This window comes from Caretta caretta, chromosome 5 (genome assembly GCF_965140235.1).
Source record: "Caretta caretta isolate rCarCar2 chromosome 5, rCarCar1.hap1, whole genome shotgun sequence".
NCBI lineage: Eukaryota > Metazoa > Chordata > Testudines > Cheloniidae > Caretta > Caretta caretta.
In genome coordinates, this window is record NC_134210.1 from 105,604,504 (window position 1) to 105,630,303 (window position 25,800).

The window sequence follows — 25,800 nt, forward strand, 5'->3', positions numbered from 1 at the left end:
GACCAGGTGGAGCACAAGTCTTAGGTGAGTTGTGCAAGCTGTATAGTTAGATATGAACTTGCTGAAATAATTCAACATGCCTAGAAGTCTTTGAATTCCCTTTTTATCTTCAGGTCTCAGCATGTTCAATATTGCCTGAACCTTTGATTCATTGGGCAAGATTACCTTCGAGGTCAGTCTCTTTCCCAACTATGTTGTTTTTGTTGTTTGAAATTGACATTTGGCCGTATTGAGTTTAATGTTATTAACTCTCACAGTTTCCAGTACTCTCCTCGGTTATTCCTGATGGTCAGTGGCAGTGCTGGCCTATATTATTAGGTCATCCACAAACACTTTCATATGTGCTACACCCTCTAGGAACTGGCTCATTGTATTGTGAAATATTTTTGGAGCTGAACATGTTCCAAAAGGCAGTCTGAGGAAGCAGTATCTGCCAAAATGGTCTGTTTGAAGTCAGATCTTGGAGCTCTCAGTGTCCCAGGGGATCTGCCAAAATCCAGTGATACATTTAATTTGTTGAAGAATTTGGTTCCTACCACCTGATAGCAGTTCACTTCTTGAGAGCAAGTGGAAGTGTTCTCTTTTTATGGTTTTGTTCAGCTCCTTAGGGTCCATACGCAGCCAGAGTCCCCTCCTTTTTTTCTCTATGGTTCCTAAGGAGTGAACCCAATCTGTCAGTTCTTTCATTCTCTGAAGGATACTATTTGCTGTCATGTTTTGAAGCTCTTAAGGCTTGGGGAACTTTTTGTATAGTGTGTACCACAGGTTCTTCATCATCTGTTTACTGTATCTTGCATGTTACTGGGAGACACCCATTTCTTGTGAATACATCTTTACATGATGCTATTAATACTTTCATATCTTAGTCTAGGTTGTTGTTCTGTCTGTCTATGTCAGGGGTAGGCAACCTATGGCACGCATGCCAAAAGCGGCATGCGAACTGATTTTCAGTGGCACTCATGCTGCCCGGGTCCTGGCCACCTGTCGGGGGGTGGGGGGAGACTCTGCATTTTAATTTAATTTTAAATGAAGCTTTTTAAACATTTTAAAAACCTTATTTACTTTACATACAACAATAGTTTAGTTATATATTAAAGACTTATAGAAAGAGACCTTCTAAAAATGTTAAAATGTATTCCTGGCACGTGAAACCTTAAATTAGAGTGACTAAATGAAGACTTGGCACACTACTTCTGAAAGGTTGCCGACCCTTGCTCTTACGTCATACATCCTTCTATGAGACCAAGCATCTCACACCTGTGTAGGTCCAAGACTGGTTGTTCGCTTCTGCCACAATCTCCTGTCCACAAACTCTTTTTTTTATTGTGTTCACTTTGTATTTAAGTGTCAGCATGCACTCTCCCATCACTGAAATTGTTCCCCATTATAGTCTTTCACAGACACTTTTTACTCCTCCACAGTTGTTTTCCTTCCATATCTCTCTTTCAGTATTTGTTATTACATTTACTTGTGCCCTGGTGTCCATATTGTATGTCACATAAGTGCCATTTGTGCATGTCAAGAGGTGGCTCCTCCTCAAGTGCCCTCTTATAACAGGCTGCAGCATGATAGGAATGTCTGCCTCAGTTTCCCCTCTGAGGCAAACCAGGGACTCTATGCCAAGCTCTCTTGCCTCAGTATTACCCCTTTTGGGGGCTGGTGTTTGTTTGTTTGTTTGTTTTTACAAAACAAACTGCAAATAGTCTGCAACAAAAGTTCCAAAACACAGTCTGTTTATCACCCAGTGAAAGCAGTTATTAAAAACCCATTCCATTTTGTCCCTTGACACCCCACATACCATACAATGGAACCTTTTGCCACACCTGGACTCTTTGTCAGTCCTCTTCCATCCCTCGTTGCCAGGACAGCCTGGAGTGCAACCCTGTTCCTCCTAAGTGAGAATTCCCACAGCCTCTCTGCTGGGAGATTATCCTCGCTAGGGGAGCAGCCTCACTCCCCCTGGTCCATTTGCCTTCTCACTGTTCCTCTGGGTCCAGCTCTCTGTTGCAGAGACATCAGCGGGTCCAGCTTTCAATGATGGAGATGTCCGCAGGTAACTTCCTCCAATACTCCCCAGCCTTCAGCCTTTTCTGGTTCTTGGCTTCGGCTCTCCAGCTTAGAGTCAGCAGGCACCTCCCTCTTTTGCTCCTCCTATCTTCAGCCCTCTCCAGGCCTCTGGTGCTGGCTCTGGGAGCTCAGCCAGTAAACCCCTCTTGCTGTTATTCTTGCCTTCAGCCTTGCCCCAGAAAACATCTTCTTCCTTTGGTAGCTCTCATCTCATGCAGATTTCCTCCTTCCAGGCAACCCTGACTCATCAGATCTCTCTCACTGTGTCTCTCTGGTCCTTTATAGCTTCCAGGAGCTGCTCCGCCCTCTTAATTGGCCAAATGGGAGCACCTTTACTGGTTTAGGGGAGAGGTGGCCTGACTTCATTTACTGGAGCCAGCCACCTAGTGATAGTGCACATTTTAATTAATCAGTCTGTTGCATTTTCATATTCCTCCTTCTCTTTAAGAACAGCTCTTCCTCTTAGTTTGAAGAATCCATTTTTGTACTTAATACATGAAACCTGCACTGTCTCTGCACATTTTAGTGTAATGGTTGGATTTATTATAGTTTCCACATATTTGCCCGAAGGTTGGACATTTACTATACTTTTGTTGATTGCCACATCACTGGCTTGTTTCCTGCTTTCCATTTTTCTGTCACTAGTCAGTTTAATTTCTGTGAACTTTCCCCTTGCTGGCTTAATTATAGTACTGAGTCATGTGCTCTGTTTCTTTCTCTAGGTTTTTTATTTGTGCTTCTGTTTGTTCTGGTGCTTGGCATATACATATTGCCCTTTCTAGTGTCAGATCCGTCTCCCTTAGTAACTGTTCACAGATTCTTTATTGTTACACCCCAGGACAATCTGGTCTTTAATGAGAGTCTTTTAATATTCCATACTCACAGGACTGACTTTTTAGTTTTAAGTCTGTGACAAACTCCTCTATTGTTTCCCCTTCATTTTGTGTTCTCATTCTAAATACAACTTTAAGTCTGTGACAAACTCCTCTATTGTTTCCCCTTCATTTTGTGTTCTCATTCTAAATACATCTCTCTCATACGTGACATTTTTAGAGACACAATGATTTTCAAACAATTTGGTTATTTTTGAACATTTCCTCTCTTTCCTCACCACCATCTGTATGGAATGCATTGTATACATCTAGGGCTTTGTGCCTGGTACTGTTAATCTTTTGCTCATCCTCCAGTTTATTTGTCCCAGTGGCTTTCATATGCAGCTCAACTTGCTGCTTGAATGTTTTCCAGGCATGTTCAGCATTTCCCCTCATTCTCAGTGCTGGTGTGGGGGAGTTATGTGCAGTTGCACAGACTGTATAGCAGCCACTGGGTCTCACTGAGTTATGCTGTGCCTTCCACTCTTGGCACCATGGATTATCTCACTGCCAAGGAGACCGGTGTCACAATAAACCCTTTATTATGAACAGGAGTATATACAGCAATGAGGTAACAAAATTCTCATTACACTGGAGCTGCAGCCCACAGCTTCTGCTTTTACAGTGTGCAAGAAGTGCGGCATCCCTACACTTCCTGGAGGACTTACTCTACGGTGCACCCTCCTGTCTATCACAGGCTGCTAACACCACACAGCCACCTCCACACACAGTGCACATTTGCTCTGTCACACCGAATGCTTGCAACTTGCAACAATATTAAAGCTGAATCTTGCCCATCAAAATATTTTAAAAATAACATCCTTGGAATGGGACACACATAAGTGCAGTACATCTCTTCATATTTAAGACAATAATTCGTACATGGTTTTAGTCCTGGCTTGGAGATCACTGCTTTGGTACCCTTTCCAAATGAAGTGAAATTATCTTTAAAGAAAGAGGCATCGGGCAGGTGCAAAGGATTTTATTGACTCCTGTGTTTGTTTTAACTATTGGGGCTTTGCATTTTCGTAAATGAATGGATCCAGTGTAAAAGTGAGACATAGAGTACCAAGTACAAATCATGCTAATCTGAGCACAATAAAAAGAAAAATAGTGTTTGCTATCATTTTAGCCATTCCCACTTCTAGCAGAGCTGCCAGCAAAAAATGGTGATGTTTACAGCTGTGTATCATAGCAAATATAAAAACGTTCATGAGTCAGGCCATTCTTACCATTTTTGTGAATTAATTTCATTTTGAAAGAAATAAGCACAGTGGAAAATAGCAGCAGATTACTGGTTTGATAAGCTCTAGAAAGCTGCAGATGTTTGGCTGCACAGCAGACTGACCTATAGTATAGAGAGCAGTGGTGCTCAAACTTTTTCAGTCACGCTCACCCCTTACTAGTAATGGAGACTATTCGTGTCCCCCCTCCCCCATTACTGCATAGCCAAGGCATTCTCAGCAGAGGAACTTGGGGCTGAAGGTGGAGGTGGGGACGGAACTGGGAATGGGGCAGGATGTGGAGCCAGACGTGGAGCTGGTCTGGGGGCGGAGAGGGGATAAGGGCAGAGCCAGGCTAGGGATGGAGCAGGGGGTAGAGTGAAGCTGCGGCTGTGGGTGGAGCTGGTCTGAGGGTGCACAGGGAGTGAGGGCAGAGCTGGGCTGAGGGCTGACTGGGGTTGAGGGAGGAGTGAGGTTGGGGGCTGAGCTGGTCTGGGGGAAGAGCAGGGCTGGGAAAGTGTGGCACTGCCTCCCTGCCCCTGCCCCTGCCTCCCTGCCCCACCCCCAGGGTGTGCCCCTCCCCAAACGTTCCTCTTTGCCATCTCTAAGGTGGCACACTCCACAGTTTGGGGACCAGTGGCGTAGAGGGGCAAGGTCTGTTGAGTTAGGTATGGCAAGCCTTTCCTAACGCAGAAACCCTGCAGTTCAGTGTCTGAGAACTGTAGAGCTTCTCATGAGACGAGAACTCAACATCTCAGATGCTCCCCAGAACTATATATCCCAGACCTGAGCCATCACTCCCACCAACACTGCACAGGGTATAGAATTTCTGAAAGTCCTTGAACTAGAATAATTCCTTTGTGTGAGCACTGGTCAGAGAGGAGTAAAATAGTCCGTGTACCAAATGGGAGTCAGGGAGTAGCTGTAGCAGTGGGGTGGTAATTTGGTTTTTCCCATGCTGCTGGCCAGGCGATTCTACACTGGATCTTCCTGCTGCCAGTGAGGGAGCTCCTGCCCCAGGACGGTTAATGGCAGGACTCCCTTCTTTCCCAACTGGAGGTTGTATGTGGCAAAGGAAGGGATACTCAGACATACATTGCTACTTTATATCTGGCTGTGCAGAAAGAGGCTGCTTTGTTGAATTATCCTACCTGATTGACAGGAAAAGAGCCTACTACACTCATATTAACAGGGCACACTAACCTACTCCTGGAGTTTGAGGTGCAGCAGCTTCATAGTTGAATATGAGCTGGATCGGGCCCAGAGGTCTCAAAATTGTAGTGCTAGCGAGGATACAATAAAGTGAGCACAGCTGCAGCAGCACTAACTTTCAGACTGCCAGAGTGCTATTTTTAATTTAAGACCTACCAAAATAATCAAGTAACTGTAGAAAATGGTGGTGGTGGATGCTTTGGAAACAGCTAATTTTCTTTTGAAACTGTTAAACCATTAGTGTAAGAACTGAAGGGGAAAAGTGTGTACACCCAAGTCAAAGTAACAAATAAGCTTTTTGTGTCTTTTAGTTAAATATAAATATTGTGTATTTCCAGCCAGACAACCATAATGAAGAAAATTATACTTGCTGGGAAACAAAATCAGATGAGACATTTACGGCTGGTGAAAAGACTAAACCACTTATTCCAGAGATGTGTTTTATTTATAGCGAAGAAAACACTGAAAACTATCCATCAAATGCCTTTATTGAAGAGGATGGAACAAGTCTTCTAATATCCTGTGCAAAGTGTTGTGTACAGGTTCATGCAAGTAAATAAACTAATCACTCAATTTAAAGAAGTTGTGATTTACAATTTTGCCTTCTTAGCTTTATTATGGTTTTTGAATAGGAAGCAACATATACTGAGTCTATTCAGGACAGTTTTATATGTAGTCCTCAGAATTGTTAGGGTAAAACTTTATATCAGAACTTCAAATATTCCAGGAATTGTTAACTTTGTGAAAACAGCAAATAATTGGAACCCCGTAAATATTAGTTAACCTCATTATGGAACAGACCAAAGCTTTATATCTACAGTTTGCAGTCTCATCTGCTGAAATCAATCAAACTTAGCATAATAAAATACCTTTGCAACCATATCACCTTCTTCTGTGATCCCACTAGATTTCAAAAGTCAGGGCCATGTCAGTACTTAAATGGGAGACCTCCAAGGAATACTTTCATTATTAAATAGATGGTGCCCTCCTTCTAAGTCAGTATTGAACCAATAGCCCAGCATAAAAATAGGGAAAGGGATGATGCTAGAGGTGCCATCTTTCAGTTGAGAAGTAAAACCAAGGTCCTTGACCACTTGTGATCAATAATTGTCCCATAACACTTTAATTAACTATATGGGCATTAGCCCCAGTGCCCAATCTTTCTCCAGTTATTAATGTGTGCCTACCTGCAATTCCTGTATCCATTCCTTTGTGTAAAATTCACCGTGAACTTTTGTTAGAATAACATGTTCTCTTCCTATTCTAAACTGTTGTTTAGTGTTGTGTTGCCTTGTTAAATAACTAGGGTGAAGCCCTGACCCCACTGAAGTCCATGGAAGTTTTGCTGTTAACTTCATTGGGGCCATAATTTCACCTCTGATATATTCTTCCCCTTTTTAGAAGTGTCAGGTGGAGTGATTTCCTATTTTACTTCAGAGAGGTGCTGGAACTTAATTAGTTAATGTTGGTATAGCACATTGTGATCCTCCTATGTAAGTGCCATATAGTTGAAAAGATTTAGTGTTTCTTCATTTATCTGATTTTTAATTGTTTTCATATGGAAAAATATAGTGCCTATTACTGGACTAGCAGAAACTAATAACATTGAAGGTTCTCAGAGTTGAGAACTAGATGAATTGCTACCTGTGTGTCCCATAAGTTGATTATGCAGTAGCATTAGACTTAACCTGGGAAGGGGCTCATTATTTTGTCATTTTGGTCACAAGGCATGTGTTATTTTAGTGTTTGTTTACAGCTGAATTGTGTAGAGTGATAGACACCCAGAAGGGCAGAATATATTAGTCAACCCAACTCTCTTATTATAGGTTGTTACGGTGTTCCTTCTCACGAAGTCCATGATGGATGGCTGTGTTCTCGATGCAAAAAAGGAGCTTGGACAGCTGTAAGTTGCATAGTTTATTTAGTTATCCTACTCCCCGCAGACCAACAAAAAAAAGCACTCAAGGTATTGTATCTGGAATGCAGTATACAGGGCTGGGTTCTTCTAAATACACCACTTATTGCTGGTAACGTGGGGTGGGGGTTGCGTCTCTTTTAACAATATTATTAGATTTAAATGTAAAATTTCATTGTTTTGAGCAAGAGAGCCTTGAAAGAATTTTACATTGTCAAGAAAATTGCTAGCAAGTAGATTATATTCTTTGTAGAAAATTGTCCAAGAAAGCAACCCCCAAACTTTGACTAGACATCGGAGGGAAAAGAAGTAATGAAATATACTCTAAATATTTTAGTCCTGGAGAATGTATGCATGGGAAGCTGGGGAGAGCAGAGGAGGGAAGCTGAATAATAAATTATCAGCAAGTATGAAATTGTTCTTTCAGAGCATTTATGGATTTACACCAGTGAATGGTCATAAAATATTTCATATCTCAAACCATATATGCATATTGTATGATCAAAAAAGAAAATAATGCAGGGACTAAATGTTATTGGAAATAGATGGATCCTGTCCTTTCAGGAAAATTGCATGTTTTCATAATCTTTTTTTTCAGGAATAATATTTGATAAAGTGTAAACAATAATAAATTTTGTTAAGAAGATAGGTTATTTTAAAATAAGTAAAAATTCTACAGAATGTTAACATTTTTCCTCATGGATCAAGCAGATCTCTGACCCAATTAGTTTGCATTAACTCAAACAATGGGATTCAAAAGGTGGTTTTATAACCCATGTCTCCTATATAGGCTCATAGGATATTTTTCAATGTCTGCTCCTATTTTTCATTGTAACTGATGGAAGAAATGTAGTGTTCACTATTAAAAAGTTAGCAATCTCTATGCCGTGGTATCTAAAACACTGCAGTATTTCTCTGCATAGTTGCTGGATTTCTGATGCCCATAATGGCAACTTTGGGTAAATGCTGACTTTTTAGTTACAACCACTCTACTACTAAGGAATGGCCATTTATTTTTTCATTTAGCCATTCCATGTCCAGAATTTAGCCAATCTGCCTTCCCCCAACAAACTTCTGTTACATTTTATGGCAGTTGTATTCTCTGGGAAAGCATTTAATTTCATCACCCAGTTAAGAAATGCAAAGCTATAAGTGACAAAACTGATTAATGAACACTAACCTCCTGATTTAATGTGGTACAATCATTTCATTATTAATAAATACTTACTAAGTGTGATTTATATGAATCTAATGGATGGGATAACTGAATTGTAAAGCTATCTACTAAGCATTAACTAAACTTGATAAAGAAATATTGTCCCCTTTAGGCATTAGAAAGTTAAAGGCCAAACTTTGCAAATTGGCTGTCTACATTGAGCCTGGGAAATTTGCACATGTACCTATTGCACAAACAAACAAACATTCCAAGTAGGTCGCTACATACACACGATAAGCACTAATGCAGATTTTATTTTTGTGTATTCAGTGAGTGTCCACAGTGTAGATGTTACCAACTGACCATGAATTCCCCAGGTTTAAATAGGGGTCCATCTAAAAAAGGGACATTAAGAGCATGCTTGAGGCATGGAGGCAGTGTGGTTTGGAAAAGAGAGCACTGGCCTGGGACTCAGGATACTAGTGTTCTATTCCTAGCTTTGGCCTGCTGGGTGACCTTGGACAAGTCACTGCCCTTCTCTATGCCTCAGTTTTTCTATTTGTAAAATGGGGATAATGATACTGATCTCCTTTGTAAAGTGCTTTGAGATCTACTGGTGAAGAGCAAGGTATTATTATTATTATTGTGGCGATGCCTCAACAAGATATGCATTACTATGTCATTGTTCAAATAACTCCCTGTCTTGACACCTGGTGAGAGATATTATCCCTGGATCATTTCTCTTAGAGAGGCTTTTCCCCCAATACCTCCTGCTATGGTGGTTGTGGTCAGCTGGGACCCTGCAGTTGTATGTGCTTGTGTATTAACTCAGTGCAGGGCTAGAGTTAAGGCATTTTCAGTAGCAAGGCCTACACTCTGAAATTAACTCCTGGTGCAGTTCTGTCAGAGCACAAATCCTATTTTAGGGTGCGATGCAAGACACATCTCTAGGTTCAGGCTTTCCCTGGTAATACATATTGGATTCCCTAAGGCAGCTGGTCATCTCTTATCTGACTTCCGTAAAGAAAACTTACAGTCATGTGCCTTAGAAAAGAGAGTAATAGGAATCAGGGGGTGAAATTTTCAGATATTTTGAAGAAGACACAAGTGTCTGGAAAATGTGACATTGCTCACTGTGGTGGGGCAGCTTCCTGTCCCAGTCAAGAAGGGTTAAAGAGCTCCTCTCAACTTAGTCAACTCCAATCCCCTACTCCCATAAGGCCTGTCAGTCCTGGAGGTCCACAGACGGGAGGATCCTGGCTCAGGGGGTATAGGGGGTGGCATTCAGGCAGTGAACAGAGCTCCCTGGTCCCAGGGAGTTGTCTGCTGGGGAAACTGTTTGAGAGCATCACCGCCTGAACCCCCTGAGTAGTAGGTGTGGTGTACGTATTGACTAAGCTGAGTGGAACAAGAGGGGAAATAATGATTTAAAACTGACAAAAATACTGTCTGATTTATAAGGATGTTGTCCAGTGTTTGCTCAGTGCATAGTTATTAAAATGTGTGTATAGAATGGATTACTATTTCTGTAACATGTTTTCATGTTTCTCTTTTGCTGGTCAATGGAAAAACTTGTTAAATGCTTTTTATCAAACAATCAAGAATTTCAGGACTTCGTAAACTGCTTTTGTAATGGTTTTTCCAGAGTTGTGAGTGGGTGCGGGGAAAGGCAAAAGTCAATGCTAGCAAGTGACAGGGTGCCTTTAACTGAGAATCTAATTATCAGTTAAGTGAACAGGGTTAGACAGCCCTGCTGCTCTAACAAAAAGTTTGTCAATTTCCTTTCAAGAAAGGGACAGCTGTGGCATTTCTAAGTGTTGGGGTTGTAAGGCGAACATTCATGAAAATTCCCTGGGTGACTGCAATAAGGATGGAAAACCACATTGTTGTGTTCAAAATACTGAGAACCTTCAGAACATTTGCTTGAAGTCTGATATTAAAAACAACCTATACCTCTGTTATATACAGCAGTGTGACTTAAGGGAAAAAGCAGCGAGAGTTTACATTTTTTGTATGTAATAAGCATGTTTAATTATCAAAACACAGTGAGGAAAAGTATAAAAGAATATGAAATCCCATATTTTGTTAGTTTCATGTTGAAGGAAGGTAAGAAGTGAAGATCCTGAAACAGCTCCAGAGTTGGAGATTATTTAAGAAATGCTCCTATTTAAAAGCACCGGAGTGTCACATAACAGGGTGATAGGTGCAATATAAGAACATAAATAGTTAGATAATATGTGGTATTGTCATTTATTTCATATGAATGGCAGGTTGAGGAGGAATCCTAGGTCTTAGTAGGAAGTTGAGGAGGTGGAGAAGCAGGGTAGGCTTGGAGAGGTGTCTGGAAGCTAAGGAAAAGAGGGTATTGGAACTGGAGATGAGGAAGCACAAAGGACTTCAGGGTTTCTGTGTTTTCAGGAGTACATGAGAATAGTGATGTTTCTAGGAGAATAGGTGGTAAACCAGGGTCCATCTAGGAGATCAGTCTTATATTTTTCATTTGAAACCCTGTGTAAAATATGTAAGTGAACTTTTGTAGTTGTAGATGTGTGTCGATAGAAGTGTTGCAAGATTATTAGTGGTGACCACTTCATATTAATCTCAATACAGTTTGGTGACCTGTGTGAAATGAGGAGTTGGCCTCAGTGCCGTTTTTTTTCCGGATTTGTCTACTGTCTTAGTGGCACAAGTTGACATTTTGGTTGGGAGTATCAAAGATTGAATGGACATATTAATTGCTTTCTAATTTTTAGAAGTGGTCCCTTGGTGCTCTAGAAGCACATTGATAGGATAACTTTTGGAAATATATATTAGTGCTGCCTATTTATTTTAGCTGTTCTATGTTTACCTGGAAAATTTTCAGGGCTATAAATCTGGCATCTTTTATTAGCACTAAATTTACTTTAAACGTTTTCTCTTTAATCTAGCATTCAGTAGCCTTTATTACCACATTTAGCTTAGTTATGCCAATACAAACAATTTATTTTATTAGTGTGAGCTGTGGGACTTGAGAGAGGATAGATGCTGAGGTGAAATCCTGGCCCTGCTGAAGTCAGTGGCAAATAGGATTGCCAATTTTGGTTGGACGTATTCCTAAAAATTACATCGCATAGCATAATCTTTAATTAAAGATTAATATTTCATTCCTCTGGACTCCAGGATAGTCCTGGAGGGTTGTCAAACCTAAGTGGCAAAACTCCCATTGACTTGGTTGCGTGATTGAATGGCATTCTTAATTCAGTAAGGGGAAACATTTGTAATTTTACTTGGAGAAAATAAACTAATACTTATCAATTTCAAACACAACTTTAATAAATTACCATATTTGAAATTTTATTAATATGGAACCACATTGCAGCCATCCACATGATTCAAAGTATTGAAATTATTTTTGAATCCTATTTGTCATTTTAGGGTCATGTTTACAAAACTGTCTTTTTAATGTCTCTGAAATGATGCTAGATTATGCTCTTGGCTTTCTCCTCTAGCGATTATGACAATAACATAAAATCTCATAGTTTGCTAGTTTCATTTACTGTGGTTCCCTTTTAATTGATGCTCCTCTTAAAAGACTACAGTTAATTAAAATGCTACTGCCAGGGTTATTGCTCTACCTTTTAAAAATGTGCTACTCACAGTATTCACCACAACCTCTTCCTGAAAGCTTTGTTCTGTCTTTGGGTTCCACATATTTTACTTTCCACATATTTATTCAAGTGACACCGTCACAGGACCTAATCACATTAGCCACGCCATCAGGGGCTCGTTCACCTGCACATCTACCAATGTGATATATGCCATCATGTGCCAGCAATGCCCCTCTGCCATGTACATTGGCCAAACTGGACAGTCTCTACGCAAAAGAATAAATGGACACAAATCTGACATCAGGAATCATAACATTCAAAAACCAGAAGGAGAACACTTCAACCTCGCTGGTCACTCAGTCAGTAACAGACTTAAAGGTGGCAATTTTGCAACAGAAAAGCTTCAAAAACAGACTCCAATGAGAAACTGCTGAGCTTAAATTAATATGCAAACTAGACACCATTAACTTGGGTTTGAACAGGAGTGGCTTGGGAGTGGCTGAGTCATTACACATATTGAATCTATTTCCCCATGTTAAATATCCTCGCACCTTCTTGTCAACTGTCTAAATGGGCCATCTTGATTATCACTACAAAAGTTTTTTTTCTCCTGCTGATAATAGCTCATCTTAATTAATTAGCCTCTTACAGTTGGTATGGCTACTTCCACCTTTTCATGTTCTCTGTATGTATATCTATATCTTCTTAGTATATGTTCCATTCTATGCATCCGATGAAGTGGGCTGTAGCCCACAAAAGCTCATGCTCAAATAAATGTGTTAGTCTCTAAGGTGCCACAAGTACTCCTGTTCTTTTTGCAGATACAGACTAACACGGCTGCTACTCTGAAACGTTCCCAGTTTATGCTATTCTGGATCCAGTTTTCTATAATAAACTGTGAATATAGGTTATTAATGTAAATACCCCATTATCTGAGGGGAGTTAGCACCGAAAGCCTGGTGGGAGAATTATATTCTGAGAAGAGGTTTGAATGCAGAGGAAGACTACATGATAAACAACAAGATGACAGGGTGTTCCATCCATAAGGGGACAGCGTGGGAGGATACAAAAAGGGTGGTCAGGTGGGATGGTTGGAAGGAGTGGAAGCAATGGCAGGGATGTTAACCCCAGTGTCCTGGCCAAGTTCCAGCATGGTGACTATTAGCTTTGAGTGGAAAAGGCATTTTTCTCTTTCTTTCTGAAACTATTGTGTACTGGTGTTGTCCTGTTAAATAGTTGTTGTTTTCTCTCCAGCATTTTATATTTAATTCACAGGAGAATTGGTCTCTGTGTGTAATTTAATTTTGTATATCTGTTTAAGTTTGTAAAACACTTTGGGATGGAAGGCACTATATAAATGAAAGTCCAGAAAGCTGTTTTTCATTCAAGTCCCTACTAGGAATATGACAGACATTTGAAAGTATAACAGATTCTGGGTGTACTAAAAGTTACGGAGTCCAGGCTGTTTCCTTTGGTTGGAAATTCCTTCTTGTATTTATTAGCTGGGCGAACTGTCCTCTGAAATATTCAGACACACATTATTTTCTTTGGTTAGCAGCTTTTCCTTCTGTAGTAGTTTAGGATAGGTTCTGTTATTTGTATACATGATACTGTTCTTGGATAGCTTCAAAGATGAAATCTGCCTTTGATCTAGGTGATTGAAGCTGAAGTAGTCTTAAAGGGATTGTCTTACTGAAACACTGAAGTAAGCCAAATACACCTAATGATTCTAGTGTTCGCTGAGAAATTTTACAGATGTGAGAGCTCCCTATATAGGCGATCAAGAGCCCAAAGAAATGTCTGAATTAGCGCTAACATCTTAGAGACTTAAATTGTGCTTGCCCTACAGGGTGAATGCCATTGCTCATACTGAGTTCCTATAAACAAGGCATTCCAGTCCTGTCGGTCAGGTGGAGTGTTACTGCTTTTAGGAGTTTACAGGAATACACCGTATTAAGCTGTTTCATTATGTATCTGTAGAACCCAATATTTTTAAGAAGTGACTAGTGATTTAGAATGCCTCTATTTTTTGGACCCCATTTTGAAACACTTTAAAAGCACCATTTTAAAACTCAGCGCTTTCTGAAAATCAGAGCCCTTTAAGGTACTTCAAGTTGAGCCCTGAAAATCACTAATCACTTATGAAAATTTACACTCCTACATTTCTATAGGTTTACATAACTTTCAGTTTATGGAGCAGATCCTCAGCTGGGTTCATTGTCATGGAGGATAATTTACACTAGCAGAAGACCTGCTCCTATATGCTTATGATAATAGACTTCTGACTATTGTGCTCATCTAATTAGCCATGTCAATATTTAGGCTTATCCCTGCTTTCACTATAGTTAGTTTGCTAAAACTTTTAAATAATATGAAAATATATTTTTACTTATTGAAATGTATATATTGCAATTTAAGTATGCATTAAATTTTGAAGTATATTAATTGTTCAGTATTGGCCCCTAGCCTGCTTCTTCTGAAAACAGTGGAACTTTTGCCACATTGGTCCTCATGTATTCTCTGCAAGAGTCATGCAACAAAGATATTCTTATATATAAACAAAGTAGTAATCATAGTGCAAAACAGTAAATTGTATAATGAAAAATATAATGTAATATAAATTAGTATCCTTATTCTTTATAAAGAAATGCATAAATCAGATAATTGCAAATATTTATCTCTTTGCTGCATAATAAGGAAGGTTTTGTATAATATAGTGGAACACCTACATTGCAGCAGCAGCCATATTTTGTGTGAATAATACATAATTATGGAATGATTGCCACCCTGCTTCCGTACCTTTCTTCACCTCTTCAAGTCCATTGAAGAGCAGCATGCTGATAAGCAGGCTTATTATGGTACATATTAGTACTTTTAGTTCCACTGCTTTATGTTTAACTTTTCTCTCCAGAAAATTCTAATTTAAATGAAACGATGAAAATATTATATGCAAAAGCATTTTGTAAGTTTCCATGTAGTAAATTGTAGGATGGCTATTTAGCTTTATTACCAGTAACTATCACCCAGGGAACCTCCTCTAGCACAGCTCACAACATGTCAGCTCTTGTATCATTCAGCATTTGCATGCACCCACATGTAAGATAATGCACATTTATATTTTACTGTGCGGTTGTTATTGTTTGACTGATAATTATTTTTGAGACAGAGGAAAAGTGACATTGAATCCATCTGTGTTAGAGTACTGCTCACAAAAAATTAGCCACAAAATCATCTCAAAAAATAAAAAGACCAAATGATTAAATGATTCATCTGTGTAGTTCTTGAAAATGAAACTGTATTCATACCTAGCTTCTTGATTGAGAACAAATGCCTCATTAATCTTAAATACCTCAGCTGGAGAACACTAGTAAAGTCAGGAAGAATAATGACCGACATTTCAGGGAACACAGCATACCATACCCTGTGCAGGAGTGCCATCACCCCTTAGGCACTCTGCACAAGCATACATACCTTTATTTTTTAAAAAAATTTGGGGAAGGAGAAAATGGGGAGGAGAAAGGAAAGAAATGTGCTCGTAGATACTTACTCTAAATGATGAAAATAGATCCAATCAATGAAAATGAAAGAAACACTTTGAAGTTATCTTCACTTGGACACACATGCTTACACCTTAGCTGCTTTAATCATGCTGAGAACAAAGAATAAAGTAACAAAATAAAGCATCTCTAGATCCTGAGTACATATTATATATTACCCCTCATGGCTTGGTGAATGAGAAGTAATATCTCACTATTCAGTTTACTGAACAGGGCCACATTTTCAAAGGTGCTGAAGTTGCATCTGCAAAATATGTATATATGTGTACAGTCATATAGGTACATGTGTATTTGTGAATGCACAGGCATGTTTCCTGGGCTCAAGCCACTGTTTTCACACTAACTTGTAGGTAGTCTTTCCCAAGGGTAATAAAGTCATTTTTAAGACTCCTTCAAGAAACATTAAATACAGAGGGTGAAATCCTGGCCCTATTGTGAGTTTTGCTAATGATTTCAATTGGGTCAAGATTCTACTGTCTGTCATTCTCTGCATGGGAGAAGGAAGTGCTTAAGATCATTTTAGCTAATTTAAAAGCACTGTATTCTGTTATCAAGTTACAGCCGGTTTTTGCAGTAGAAAACAAATTACTACATTTCATGTGATTTCTGTGATTCTTTAAGTGGCCACAGGCACTCAGTCTTTACACGGAATATACCGAAGGTGGAAGCTGCAAACTGGTCTGATTGGCTTTTGTCATGTTAGACTTGTCCCTGCTACATTTCTAAAGCGAGGAGACTGCGTACATGTACACAATCAAACATTATCTAGCTCTCTGAAATTCTGCTGCTGACTGTAGTTTTAGAGAGATAGGGAGGTACAAATTCACTATCACAGAAATACTGCAGACTTTAATCTGCTTCAGAATTTGAAGTCACTTGCCACAGAAGTGACAACTGAAAGATCAGAGATTTTTTGAGCCCTGGACATGTTTCAAGGATGCTGTATGGAGTGTTAATAGTAACCATGCAATAGTTGTTTATTTAGTTGTTCAGTTATTTGTGTACAGATGTGCTTTAAGTACATTAGTTTTTGATTTCCAAATTCAGATTTAGTGAGAGTGGATTTGTGTTTGATTATATTTCCCGTTAGAAGAGCCTAATACATGGATTGAGGAGGACAATTCTTAAAGCTTTTTTGGTTTGGGCCAGGTATTAAAAACGTGACTTGCTGAGGCGTATTTGGCAAATCAGCTAAAACAAGGACATTTAAGACAGCCACTGGAGACTATTTTGTATTGGTATTTCTTTAACTGATGTCTTCTAAAGAGCCATTGGAACATTATTTAATTCTACAAAAAATAATGAATTGGGACAATCTTCTTATAATGATGCACCGCTGTAGATGAGGTTGTGTCAGCACGTCCATAATAAGCCCTGATTTTCAAGATTTGATAATTCAGCCATAAAAATGTGCTTCATGTTGTAACTTGGCACACAAAGTCGTAATCTCCAGCGAGGTATTTTTGTTACCAGATTTTAAAAGAATTTGGCCATTTTTAAAGGGAAATTATCAGAATTGGTGTGGCTCCAGTAGGAAAGGCTTAACCTTCCTGATACTTTCTCTGTATTTCTTTTTCAAACCAATCCATGCTGCTGTCAGAAAAATAAATAAGAATAATAAAAGGACAAATAACTTACTGTGAGAATCACATGCAAGGATTGATACTGGCAATGTGCGTACCTTGGTTTGTGTTTACTGTTAGAATAACAGTCTGTCAGGCAGTGTTTATTAACACACACTTTAGAGGCAATAAGATTGGAAAGGATCCAAACTGTGAGACCTTCCTGACAGGATTGTTTAAATAGTAAATCAAGGTTTAGACTATCAATCTGGATACTGTCATTTTAACCGAGGAATATAGAAACTATCATAATGGATTGGACCCATGGATTGGACCAAGGTCCATCTAGTCCATTGTTTTGTCTCCAACAGGGGTCACCATGCAGTAGGCAGATGTGAGACAATCTTGCCCCCGACATTAGATACCATGCTGGTCACTAATACTTAAAGATTGGCTTAAACCAGGGGTGGGAAAACTACGGTCAGCAGGCCGGATCCGGCCCCTCAGGGCTGTGGATCCGGCCCTCAGGATTGCCAACCCTGTGTTGCTGCAGGCCCTGCTCTGCTCCGGGAAGCGGCCGGCACCACATCCCTGTGGCCCCTGGGAGAGGTGGGGCAGAGGGCTGTGTGTGCTGCTTTTGCCTGTGGGTACCTCCCCCGAAGCTCTCATTGGCTGGGACCAGGGAATCACGGCCAATGGGAGCTTCAGGGAAGGTACCCACAGGCAAGGGCAGGTGCGCTCAAGGAGCCTGCCCTGGCCCTGGTGTGCGCCGCTGCCACCCTGGAGCCGCTCCAGGTAAGCGGTGCCGGGCTGGAACCCGCACCCCGAACCCCTCCACCCCAACTCCCTGCCCTGAGCTCCCTGCCTGCACCCCAATCCTCTGCCCTAAGCCCCCTGCCACACTCCGCACCCCTCCTGCACCCCTGCCCTAAGCCCCCTGCCACACCCCACACCCCTCCTGCACCCCAAGCCCCTGCCCTGAGCCCCTTCCTGCAGCCCGCACTCCCTCCCACACTCTGACCCCCCTGCCCTACATTCATGGCCCTGCATGCAATTTCCCCATCCACATGTGGCCTTCGGGTCAAAAAGTTTGCCCACCCCTGACTTAAATACTGAAGTATGAGGCTTACTTTCACTTTCAGAATGTTTCTTATTAATTATAAGAACTCTGGATATTTTTGTTATCCATGTGAATGTCCAATCCCTTTTAGAATCTTGCTAATTTCTTGGCCTCAACAATATCCTGCGGCAATGAGTTCCACAGTCTTATCACATTTTGTATGGAAAGCATTATCAGTTTTGAATTTGACACCTTTTAATTTAATTGAATGTCCCATTGTTTTCGTGTTATGAGACAGGGAGAACAGAACTACCCCATCTCTCTTCTCTATACCATTCCTTATTTTATATACCTTTATCATGTCTCCTCTTTAAGATAACAATCCCAATCTTTTCAATCTCTCTTACTATGAAAATTTGTTCATGCCCTTAATGTGGTTACCCTTTTCTGAACGTGCTCTAGTTCTACAGTATCCTTTCTGAGACGGGTTGGCCTCAACTGCATACACTATTCCAGAGGAGGCTGCACCCTTGGTTTATGTAAAAGCATAATATTCTCTTGATTACTCTCCATCTGATTCCTTATGCATCCTAACATCTTGTTAGCATTTTTGACCACAGCTGCACATTAAGCAAAAGTCTTCGGGTTCCTTTCTTGAGTTGATGCATTTAATTTTGAACCCTGTAAAGTGTAAAAGTAGTTTAAATTTGTCCTTCCAAGGTCTCAGTATGGGGCCCTTGGACTGTATGCTTTTCAGGGCAATGAAAGTAGTTTACTTTGTTTTGTAAAGAGTTGTAGCATCATAAAAATGTTCTGTAATGTTGTCTGTTGTATTAGGTAAATGATATGTACATGAAAATATATATCATATTATACACAAAAAGCTATACTAATAGAACATTTTGAAGGTTGCAATGCCAAGCACATAAAAATTAGGAAATGCTAGAATTCAGATTGCCTCTGCAACCTTAATTCTGCCCCCCTTGTCCATTATGCGCATTATGACACAGTCTTTAATTATGTAATCACATACTGTTTTTTCCACAGGATCCCTATTTTTCCCCCCAGCTGCCTTCTCAGAAATGGCTGAACCACTTTGGCTGAAATTATTCCCAAAAAAAAAAAAAAAAAGCTGGCGGTAGACAGCCAATGTGACAAATTTTTAGCTGAAGCAGTACAATTTTTGCAGTTATAAGCAGCTGAAAACAGGGTCTTCTCATGGGCAGTGTCAGGCAACCTTAATAATAGGTGGTGGTACCAGCCCTGACAATGCACACCTGTGTATAAACGTTAAGTTTTTCTGAAAAAATAGAAGCTATGTCTCTTTAAAGAGTTGGTGTTAAGGTAACACCACAAGTCAGAGACAGTAAACATTTGAAAGGAGGTTAATTGGGATCCCAAAAGGCTGTTTTCCAGCTGCAGTCCATCACCTTGGAGTGAAATGAAAATACACCCTAAGAGAAAGCCACTTTAAAGAACACTTCCAGAAGAATGTTGTAAAAAAAGGGGCAGAAAACCAAACTGCTTATCCAAAGCAATGAGCACAAATCTAAATGGATTTGGGAAGTATATAATAGACATAATGTGAGACAGAAGGGGTATCTGTGTTAATACCTTGTGGGTGACCAGACTGTGAGACTGAGAGAAGAGGGAGGGAGAGCCAGGGACACTTATTTTGAGTTCAGAGGGGATGCTTTGTAGAAGAGAACAGGGCGAGCTGGGGAAAGTGTAAGCCTTTGTTTCTGCATTGCAACTACAGAAATTGTACTGCACAGCTTAGCTTTGGCAGAGTTCAAGATTAGAGGCTTATTTATATTTATGATTTTTCTCTAAACATCATAAACTTGTTTTTAACGAGACCATATGAGTCCGAGATTATTTTGAGATAATGTCACTCAGTATAGAATCAACTGTCCTCTTCTCGGTGGCAGTGGGGGAGAAAACGGTGTCTATCCTTTGGCAGTTGGCTGAGACAACATCTTAAGAAATGCTTTCCAGTCACAGGTTGCAGTAAGCAGAGGCATGGGAAAAGCCCGTTGACCATGAGGAGTAGCAGAAAAAGGAGATCTAAGATTACAGTACTAAATATATAATTAACTGGGCAAATAGTGAGCTACTTCAAATGCTGCAAACATATTATCAATATTTGCCATGCATTAACCCACCAGCCAAAATACAGATTTACCTGAAATGATCCATTCTGGTACCTCTGTTAAATAAAGTTCGTTTTCTAAGCTTCCATGAGTCCATTTTGTTTGTTTTTCAAAATCAAGGATCTTACTAACAAACAAAAAAATGATAGTGAGAGTAGGATATGCTCTGAGGATTAAATGGTGATTCAAAGTCAAGCTGACATCATTTAATTATTCTGCATCATTTTTACTAGTCACCATACACCCAATATAGTATGTATGTATTTTTTCTTTACAATGTATGCTTAGAACTGCAGAACAACTATGCATTTTTCCTAGACTGGTTTGCTGTAAAATTTAAATATGGGTTCTATATCCTATTAAAAACATAGAGTTATCTCCCGTCCCAAATGTAACTTTTTTATGAAGCTGCTGATGTGACGCTAATCAAAATCTAATGTGCCACTCTTGCATTTTTACAGTTTTGTGACAAATTAATATTACTAAAAGTTTCTATAGCATATAACCATTTAGAAGACAAGCGTATGATGAGTAATAATTATAGCCAGACAAATAGTTCCCAGCAAATAATTTGTTTGATGAATTTAGCTCTTTTTTCTGCTTGCAAAATATCCTTGACAAATCACGAGTTCCTTGGATTCCTTTTTTGTTCATATGCATTCAGGGCATTTTTTAAACTTAATTGATAGTTATATAGTTTACTCTGCGTATTTGATACTTGAAATTCACCTGGGTTAGTTAATTTTGGTCACATATGTAATATTTTTTTTCTGTTCCCTGATTGACTAAGGGCAGCTCTTATGATGTGAGTTTGAAGAAGCCACTGGGGCTTTCACTGTCTCAGGGAGAGAGAGCAATTTAATCAGAAAGCAGTATGTGAAAAGGCCATAGCCTAGTTGTCAGTAAGAGTACTGTCAAATCTTTGTTTGGCTTGTTTATACACGTCTGTGCCAAGACTGTGCTGACGGGTTTGGGGAATCTTGATTCCTTGCTGTGTCAAACAGACTCCTATCCCATATAAAATACTACTACTTCTGAAGAGAGTACTCAAGCATGAGTTCAAAAACCGTTTTCTGTAAGCATTGGTGTCAACAAAATACGATAGCTTGAATGTTGGAAGAAAGTGAAAAAAGGTACTCAGGCACAACCAAAGATATTTTTGCGGTATTTACTCTCATCTAATAATAACTAATTTGAATTAATAAATTACATTCATTTGAATAAACCTGGTCCCCATCTTGGCTATAATTACAGAAAGACAAAGAGAAGGGAAGTTCACTCAATTTATTTATATGTCAGGCTTTCAGTACAGTTCCTTGTAGAAATAGTAGCAAAGAAATTAAAAAGATGATGTACATGTGTAAGAATACTATAGGGTGGTTACAAACCTTGCCATACCATTGTAAACAAGAGTAATTCTACAATATCAAATTGAAGAGTACTGACAATCTGGGTCCCACAGGGTGATTGGTACTGGCAATTATACTATTTATTATCTTCATTAAGGATCTGGAAGATAAAGTAAGCTGTAGCTTCAATATGTTCTCAAACCATATGAAACTAGGCAAGACTGCATGCTCACTAACGGAAAGATTTTTTATAAAATACTGTGTAGAATGTTCTGGAGATCTTTTAAACAGATGAGCAATTTAAAATGGTCTGAGATTTAATTTAGATAAATGTGAAATAATAGACTAGGGGAGAAATTAACATTCAGTCAAAGTACAAAATGGGAGAAAGTTTCTGTGTAAAGCAAGTGTTGAATTTTGGGAGTGATGGTGGATAACAGATTGGACATGTTCTTCTAATACAGTGCACCTGCAACAAAGACCAGTGCTATCCTGCGATATGTATATCTTCTGAAGGGCATGAGCAAGAGCTAGTAGTACATACATAATTTCACAAATACTTATTCTGTCCATAGTAGATGTAATTGTCCAAGCTCAGTGCTTCTCAGCACTTAAAGGATTTCTTCCAGCTTCTTCTTTAAATAATCACCCCCTTCCACCAAATCCCCCTCCTCAAAACAACCAAACTCCAAAATATTCATTGTCAGCAATATGGCTAAGGTAGCTGCATAGCACTTGCCATATCAGATCACACCAGATGCATATACTCCAATAGTCCATGTGAGATTCTGTGCTGTACTGCTTAGAAACACAGCATAGAACTCATAGCCCATGGTGAAGAGGAGATGAGGTGGCTTTAAGCCACCTTTGCACCCTCCCATTTATGAGCTGCTCCATGCCCCACCAATGAAATTTAGACATCTCTGGGGGGCTGTCCAAGATATGACAGCCTCTCCCCAGCTGCCTATGGGTCACATCACTGCCCAGAGTCTCTGCAATGCTATGTGCTGTAGGGACCTTCTCTCTCCAGTATGCCCGCTACACCAGGGCTTGTCCTTGGCAGACAGCCATAAGGCTGTCTTCTGCTGTCATGTGCTGGGGGAATCCTCCCCTACCAGGAATTAGTTTTTACAATCCTTTACATCACTTTGACCCTTTTACCTGGTGTAAAAGTGCTAGAGTGGAGGTGAGAGTCCCACCTTCTGTCTCTGACCATGACGGTGCTCCAGAAGAAGTTGCAAGAAACCCTATAGTAGGTAACTATGGAATAAACAGCAATAGGAGTGGTTTCTTACTAACAACTTGACAGAGAGAAATTTCTATAAGAAAAAACTGAATTTTTACCCTCTGCTGCTTGAATAATCTTTATTGTATTCATAGGAAGTTTTCAGGGCTCTGAGCCTTGCCTAGATGCAATAGCAGAATATAGTGCAGATGGTCACTTTAGGCTCTTCCTTCTCATTACAAACACTTGTCGCAGGTGAGGGACATTAAAACAAGTTTATTCTTATCCCAGCATTAATTTTTAGAACCAAGTATGAACAACAACATCAGGGAATTATAAAGTAGGAGTGAAAATACTGATGGTTATTTTTCAGACAGAAAAAAAGCCACTTCATTTTTAAAGCAAGAATGGAAGAAGAAATGTGCTCCTATAAGGTTTAGAAACCATTGAACTGTGTGAGGGGTGGGGAGGAAGTGTGGGAAAGTGAGTTCATACAAATGAGCTTTTTGTCCCAAGGAGGCATCCCCTGAGCCAGATTTTCTCTCTTTCTTCCCCTATCTGGGGTGATTATTCTAGCTCTTCCTTTCAGTTATCCCTGCCAAACTGCTGCAGAACTGAGAATGAGTCATGAATGGGTTCCTTTAGGAAATGCTGTTGTCTCTCTTCCCCTCTTATTGATCACTACAGAGGTAGGAAGATCATTGGCTTGATGGTCCTTTCATCTCTTTGGGTAACAGAGATCCATTTTGGATCTTTCCCTTTGTGCTTCTTGGCCCATTCATTTTCTCACTGACTGTGAGATATGTTTGAAGCTGGAGAGCTCAGATTTGACTGAGCCAGGATTTGGGCCTATAACCTTAATATCTACTTGGACCAAACTTCTCTTTTCCCTCACATTCCCTTTTCTCTGTCTTGAGATGACGCCAAGAGACAGATTCATCTGCTATTAATTTGACTTATTTACATTTTATTTTCATGCTCTTTTAAATGGAAAGAATTTTCTGTGTGACATTATTACAAAATTATGTTTCCTCGTGGTTTTATTGTTGTCATTATTGGAAACTGTCCTGTGCCTATTAGCTTCTTAAATGCACTATTGTCATGTTATTTCAGTCAGCTGATAGTGAAGTGAACTAAAGTGTACTAAGCCTTAATGTTTTGGGTACTTGGCATCTAGTTTAGGAAAATCCTCACCACATCCTTTCTTGGCTCAGTAGTTCTCCACAAGTGTGTTGCTCATGATACAGTGGTATCATATGCAGGGTAAGGACGGGAATATGCTTGTTTACACAGCCTTGATATGGCCACTCTTGAGAATATATGGATTTCAGCATCTCATTATGCTAATGACAGATAAATGAGAGAGAATCTCGAGAAGAGAAACAAACATGATAAAAGGATTAGAAGATCTGACCTTGATGAGAGGTTATGGGAATTTAACATGTACAGCTTGAGAAAAGGAGACCGAGTGGAGGATATGATAAGAGTCTACAAATATTTGAGAGGTAATAAGATAAAGGAAGAAGAGGGATTATTTCCAGTGCTTGAAGCAGCATAACAAGGAACAGTGCTTGAAATAGAAAGAATGTAGGTTAGACCAGTTCTGTATGGCATGTGGATCTAGAAAGGCACAAAATCCCTGGGGCAGACCAGAGTTCCTCTCTCTCTGCCTGCTGCCATACAACATAATTGGAAGTATATGGACTAGAAACACCAGGCTTCGTCTCCATTTCTCCAAGCAGCCAGGAAACTGAAAGCCCAAGAGAGAAAGGAAAAACAGTGGGAGTGTGTCACGCTGATGGGGTGTTAGACCAGTCCAGGGAGCATAGGCTCAGAAGAAGAGCTTTGAGCTATGGGAGAAATGAAAGGTTCTGTGTGATAGGGCCCAGTTCCAGAACCCCACTTACAACTCTAGGCGACTCCTGAGTTTGGGGCAAAATACGTGTTCTAGGAAAAGAGGTCAGTTTGTTCTCAGAGAGCCAACAACCAGTACAGTCTCCTGGAAAAAATGCTCTTAGCCTTTTGGGCTACTTAATCAGAAAACAAGGCTCACAACTGTAAACAAAATAATACAGTTTGGGGCCCTCTCATGGAGGAAGCAGACCATTATTTCTCTCTAAAGCAGCAGCCACTTTCAGTCCAGTTTTCCCATTTACATCTGTTCCTAGTAAATGGGTTTAGTTCCCATCCTTTGAACACTTGAGGGAACTACTCTGGGTCGTATGGTTCTACTCACTGAGGCAGGCATTGCTTGCTTCTATAAAGGGTAGTGGAATGTGGGGGAACTGTGACCTTGAGAGCACGTTTTTGGGTTCCAAATGGTCCATCCAACCAACACACCCTGGATCCCCTCTGACTGTCCAGTGCAAACAAGCTACTGTGGGTAAAGCAATGAGCAGCTTCTGTAATACCATCTTCCTTCCTTGCTTCCTTATATAATTGGTGATCCATAATACATGAGAACTATAAGATCAGGAGGCAACTTCTTAGCTCAAGATTTGGATCTCTGCTCTTTCACCACACAACTCAGCTACAGAGCTCCTTGAGGAAGGGGCCATCTTTTTGTTCTGTGTTTGTACAGTGCCCAGCACAATGGGGTCCAGGTCCATGATAGCCTCATCGGTGCTACGGTAATATAAATAATCATAATAATAGTGTGCATATGTCCCAGGCCCACAGAGCTACCAGTTCTCCACCCTATGCATCATGTAGCATGGGGAGAACAGTATTAGGAAGCAAAGTAGAGAGGGGAACAAAACCCAACAATGAATAAAAAAAAATTGGGGGACAGAAGAAGATAAGAAGACAGACAGACAGAAAGAAAGAGAAAGGAGGAGGGCTGAAGAGAGACAGGGAGTAGGC

At 40.0% G+C, this 25,800-nt stretch overlaps 1 protein-coding gene across 11 annotated transcripts in view; it reads left to right on the top strand.

The window, feature by feature from the left end:
* Window positions 1–25,800, top strand: part of KDM4C (lysine demethylase 4C) — a 475,753-nt gene that overhangs the window by 298,800 nt on the left and 151,153 nt on the right. For all 11 annotated transcript variants that reach the window (XR_012668619.1, XM_075128776.1, XM_048850754.2 and 8 more), the window contains 2 exons: window positions 5,713–5,926; window positions 7,201–7,277. Coding sequence is in view for 10 of the 11 variants with exons in the window: in XM_075128776.1 (XP_074984877.1) it covers window positions 5,713–5,926; window positions 7,201–7,277 (291 nt within the window). In the remaining variant the exon portion in view is untranslated. The remainder of the gene's footprint in view (window positions 1–5,712; window positions 5,927–7,200; window positions 7,278–25,800) is intronic.